The sequence below is a fragment of the Ipomoea nil genome, unplaced genomic scaffold (genome assembly GCF_001879475.1).
Source record: "Ipomoea nil cultivar Tokyo-kokei standard unplaced genomic scaffold, Asagao_1.1 scaffold2144, whole genome shotgun sequence".
NCBI classification, from domain to species: Eukaryota; Viridiplantae; Streptophyta; class Magnoliopsida; order Solanales; family Convolvulaceae; genus Ipomoea; species Ipomoea nil.
Genome location: NW_017618572.1, coordinates 1,531,232 through 1,536,894, shown reverse-complemented (window position 1 = coordinate 1,536,894; position 5,663 = coordinate 1,531,232). Strand labels below are relative to the sequence as shown.

At 29.9% G+C, this 5,663-nt stretch overlaps 1 protein-coding gene across 1 annotated transcript; it reads right to left on the bottom strand.

Moving 5' to 3' along the window:
- Positions 1-389: 389 nt before the first annotated feature.
- LOC109148565 (protein YLS3-like) lies at positions 390-3,414 on the bottom strand. The gene is made up of 3 exons (XM_019296298.1): positions 2,985-3,414; positions 2,405-2,503; positions 390-722 (listed from the first exon to the last, which is right to left on the bottom strand). Exons 1-3 carry the CDS (start codon positions 3,313-3,315, stop codon positions 589-591), a joined length of 564 nt encoding a protein of 187 aa, XP_019151843.1. The 5' UTR covers positions 3,316-3,414; the 3' UTR covers positions 390-588.
- Between the last annotated feature and the right edge of the window lie 2,249 nt (positions 3,415-5,663).

The following is a 5,663-nucleotide window of genomic DNA, read 5'->3' as shown; positions in this document are numbered from 1 at the left end:
GCGTTTAATTATATTGCAGATTTAAAAAAAATAAATTAAGCAACTAGGTCAAAAATAGATATTGAACTCTCTAAAATTGAGGTCATATACTGATAGGCATTATTCACGGGCCAAAAACTAGCCCTGATGTTTGTGAATTAGTACACTAACAAACCGAAACTTAATTTAAGATGACTAAACTAAAAAAAAAAAAAATAATGCAACCATACATATACATATACATATACATACACATATACATACACATACACATACACATACACATACACATACACATATACATATACATATATATATATATATATATATATATATATATATATATATATATATATATATATATATATATATATATATATATATATATATATATATATATGATTATATGGTTTACTAAGGCATCAACTAATATATTAAGATTGTGTATTTACAATCAACTAACACGTAAATAACATATAATAGTACAAAAGAGCTAATAAGCAGCTGAGATCATATCCATATGGGGGTAAACCATCAAGAAAAAGAAAATACTAAGGTTCAAAATATATAAGAAATACAGAAATACAGAAATACTTAAAATTATTGAAATTAAAGATTGAAGATGAGAATAAAAACATAGAGAAACAGCCCCATAGCCACATTAACTTCCACCAATCGCTTTCTCTTGCATCCATCACTCTTAACGTCGCTACTTGTTGCACCCCCGCTGGGGCTGCCTTTAACTGCCACCATATAAATTTAATTAAAGAAAACTTATGAAAAAACAATTCTACTAAAAAAAAAAACAATTCTACTCCTAGTGGAAGTATAGCCAATAATGGCTTAATTACTATTCTTTACCCGTTATATTTTACTTTTACTTGTTAACGCTGAGTTATTTAAATATTGACAAAAACTTCTATAAGATTATTTTATGGAAGAGTTTCTCATAACTATCACATTTTTCACATAAGTATTACATCTTCTACTAAATAACGACTAACTAATATATTCTTGATTAATATAATAATATTATACGTTTTCTCATAAGTAGTAACTATTCAACCCTTAAATATTACATTTTAATATAAAAGTATTAAATATTCCTTTAAAAGTATCCCAACTTTCCTAAAAAATATTACATATTTCCCTCTTAAAAAAATTAATTTATCCATGATTAGTATTACATTATTTTTACTATAATAATTAATTTTTTTTTTTGAAAACAAGTAATAATTAATTAATTTATCCAGACTCGTATTGCATTTTATCTCATAAGTAACTCCTCAATCCCTAAATATTGCCTTTTGATTTAAAAGTGTTATATTTTTCCTAAAAAATACCATGTTATTTCCCATATATATTACATCTTTTCTTTATATATAACAATCAATTTATTTTAATTAGTATTAGAGCAACCTCATGTGTTTGAATTTTTTTTTCTTTTATGATTTTCTCAATTCCATGTAGGAGAAAGATGGGAAGAGAGAATAGGAAAAGGCCGGAGATAAAGAAAAAGAAAAAATAATTTTGGCAAAAGAAAGTTAAAAAAAAAAAAAAAAATAGGTCCTTTACACACCCAATTGGCGCGTGCATTGGGCATAGCAGTTCCCCACACACGGATGTTGAGCAACCCGGATATTGTGCAATAGCTTTCTCCTCTTTCCCCATTCAGTGGACCCCGCAAAAAAATTGATTTTGCCAGGAAAAAAATTGAAATAAACCCACCCCATCAATTAAAAACTCCACCCTAAGATTTTTGTTATGAAAAAACTTCTTTAAAATTCACTCTTATGGATGCTCTTACACTTTTCATCTAGACATGTCCCGTTTTATCGATGATGATCCATGAGACAACCTCACAAAAAGATCACCTTTAAATATTAGATTATAGACCATTTAAATCAATTTTTATCGATTAAATGAGATTGAATACATAAAATGAGACGAACTCACGAAAGAAATATTTATTTCTTTTGTTACACTAGAAAGAAACGATGATTAAACTTGAAATTTTTTATGTAGATATATTCGTAGTACATCCCTTGACTATAAGATTGTTAAAAAAAGTAACAGTTCTTAAACCTTTAAGCTAATCGACAATATATATAGTAGATTGACTGCCATGCCAATCAAAATGGATTATTCAGTATATAAACCTTAAGAACGTTTTAAGTGGCAAGGAGTTTGATACCAAAATTCTTTGATTATAGGTTTGAATCTCGCTAAAACGTTAGAAGATTATATTATATATCATCTTTATTGGTAAGTGATTGATTGTTTTTTTTTTTTTTTTCTTTTTTCTTGTTTACTTCTCCCTGAGAGGTTGAATCCTTAACTCTAAGGGTCTCCACATCCTCGACAGAGCATATGATTAGTTGTTTGTTTGAAAAGTAGCCTAGAAGGCATGTATTGGTTTATTTACCTGGAGCTGCAGGAGAAGTGGTATTGCTTCCTTTAGCACTGTTGGCGTAATCTTGAAATACCTTTGCGTCTGGTGAATTGGGTGCCAAGTTTAAGAGCTCTGCAATATATATTCAATAACATATATTATACCCAAATCAAGTAAAGTTATTGTTTTTTGTTTATGATGATGGAAACCCGCATTCACTATCCGAGTATCTGTATTGGGTATCACTGCTGGAAATTATGAAATTTTCGACCACCTGAAAGTGATCTTAAATCAAGTCGAAAATCACTTTTGGTATTCGGAAAAACCTTTGTTGCTATTTCCGAACTCGACCACTTTTTACTTTCGACTTGATTTAAGATCACTTTCAGGTGGTCGGAAATTCCATAATTTCCAGCCGTGGTAAACCTTGCTTTGTGACCCCAATCAGTAAAAGATCACAAGGAAGTAAACTAGCTTAGGCTGTCTATAGCTGACCAATCAGCTCAAATTAAGAAAACCAATAGGCCACTTTACTGAAAGTCGAACTTGTAACCTTGTGGCCGGTTACCAAATCAAGTGGGGATGGGTGAGGCAATAAATGCAAGTTAATTACCAGGGCATTCGGAGATATTGGCTGGTGTACTGCACCTATCCGGGAGTCCTAAAGCAAGAGTAGCATTAATCTTGATGTCAAGGCTGGGATCATTGCTATCCTTCACCAACAAACACAGGCATTTCCTGCTCTTGTCAAGCACTCCCTTCAGCCCGGAACAACAATCCTGGGTTGGAGCCTTGGCCTCGCCGCTAACGTAGCCGAGGCACGGCGCTAGGGCGCCGAGCTTTTCCGCACACTCCGCCTTGTCCTTGGCCAAGTCCGAGCTCGCCGGACCAAACAACACCAGCAGCTGCAGCAAGAAGAGGCATGCCATAATCTTGGGATCCATTGTAGTATTGGGAAATATAAGTTAAGGGCAGGCAAAGTAAAGAGATGGGAGGGATGGGAAATGAGGTGATCCTCTTGCTTTTTTATGCTACGCTTGTGACTTGTGACACATATTTATTGATTTGGAAGGATGGGAGGTGGGAAGGAAAAGATAGATTGACATAAATGTTGCTTTGTGGTTAGCTCCCAAAGCCTCCACTACTATACACTCTCTCCTCTACCTACATCACATGTCATTAATTTTACAAACTTATTACTTAATTGTGATTGTCTTGTCATAGTAGTTAGTATATATCTGTCCAAGTAATTCCAAATATGGGAAAATTTGGCTCGTTCAAACTGTTGATTTCGTAATTACAAATTTACAGGTTAGGTTCTTAACGGGAGCGATCTATTGGCCTTCTTGACTTGAGTTGATCTGTTATGAGTAATCTTAAGTTAGTTTATGTTTTTTGTGGTCCTTTACTGACTAGAGTTATAAGGCGGGTTGGGATTTATCATGTGCACTTCCTTAAGTAGTAATTGCGGGTTTTCTTTGTTATTTAGAAAGTAATTTCAAATGTTTAATTTGCCACAATAAATTTACTTTAGTTATCATTAATTATACCTGAGTTATTGTAATACTATATAACATAATGACTAAGACAGTACTATATATGTACTGTAAATATTATTGGATTTGAAAAAAAAATACGAATGAACGATAATATATTATTGTTTACGTAGGTTAGGTGACAAATTACTGATTTGAAATCAGTTGTTAACCCGACAATATGGTGCGAGTTCACTATTGACTGAACTAGTTTTTTTTTTTTTTTTTTTTTTTTTTTTTTTTTTTTTTTTTTTTTAAAGAAAAAATCATTTTAGGTGTTCCGTAAATAGCTATTAGTTGATAATTATTAACTAATTGGGTTAGTGAGTTTGACTAATTGATAGTATTAGCTAACGGTAGAAAAGTCTTGGTAAATTAGCTATTGTTAGCTAATAACTGATTACATGAAAAATGACTTTCTCAAAAAGCTGATCGAAAAAACTGTTTTGAGCAACTTTTTAAATTTTAGCATTTTAGAGTAATAAATTATTACAAAAAACTAATTAATCAAATACTCGTATTGATTATTTAACCAAGTCAAACAACTAATAATAATTAAATAAGGAGTAAATACCCAAAATGGTCCTTCGACTATAGCTAAATTCACAAACTGGGTCTTTGTTTGAAACCGACCAAATAGAGAATGAAATGCGGCAAAAATAACTGCCACCAATCAACCAATTGGGTGTTTTTGTTTTTTTGTTTTATTTTGGTTTTTATTTTTTTATTATTATTTTTTTTGTGTGGCCAGCTTTTGTATAGTTTTAATTTTGTTTTAAAATTTGAATAAGTTTTTATGAAATTAATTTAATTGGAGATTTTTAAAACTTGAGGATTTAATCGTTGTTTGGATAATAATAATTTTTTTTTTTATTACCAAAGAACCTGGACTATTATTATTTATTAATAAATAATTGATAATTGATGAAGAAGGTCATAATTAGGAATGATTATATAGTTTAGTAGTAATTTGGCAACTCCTATATATGGAACTCTTTCCTTCCTTCACTCGTTGGGAGTGTTCACTGGCTTGCTATATATGTCTATGTATTTACAACTTGTCAGTGAGGGGTTTCATCATTCAAGCTAATTAAGATCGATAATGATAATTTATCTAGTCCAAAAATGGGGGAATTAAAAGATCTTTAATTTTTTTTTCTTTTCTTTTTTTAAAGAAAAGTTTTTTTTTTTTTTTTTTTTTTTTTTTTTTTTTTTTTTTTTTTTTTTTCACGAAAGATGATGAGAACTCTTATATATGAAGCAATAATAATGCAATATATATTAGTAAATTTTTAATTAGTAACAAGAAATGGTATTTTTGATCTCCCTCTAGTATATGTATCTAGTATATATAATTGCATTTCACCTTAATTAAGTAAGACAAAAACTTCTATTAGACAATCTCATAAATCTTCATCTATAAGACGGGTTGGGTTTCTCATATATATTATAACTAGTATTTGTCCCGTGCGATGCATGAAAAATATGTTATAAAAATATACCTTATATGAGGTTTATTCATATATAAAATTTTTGTTATTTAATAATTATTATGTGTGAATTCCTATGATAAAATTATGAACATAAATATATTTACAATTAAAATAATATTTAAGGTGGGTGATTACTACAAATCTTAAACTATATTAAAAATTTAGTACATAGTATTTAATATTACAAATTTTTAAGAACTTAGTAAACTACAATAGTAACTGAATTACAATTTTAGAGTCACCACGGATAATTTTTTTTAGACC

What these genes read in the sequence shown, in the direction of transcription:
- LOC109148565 (XM_019296298.1), bottom strand. Translation starts at nt 3,315, where the DNA reads ATGGATCCCAAGATTATGGCATGCCTCTTCTTGCTGCAGCTGCTGGTG. An exon ending in CAATATCTCCGAATGCCCTG is followed by an intron (nt 2,504 to 2,984) that starts GTAATTAACTTG and finishes TATATATTGCAG; the next exon opens with AGCTCTTAAACTTGGCACCC. An exon ending in CACTTCTCCTGCAGCTCCAG is followed by an intron (nt 723 to 2,404) that starts GTAAATAAACCA and finishes ATATGGTGGCAG; the next exon opens with TTAAAGGCAGCCCCAGCGGG.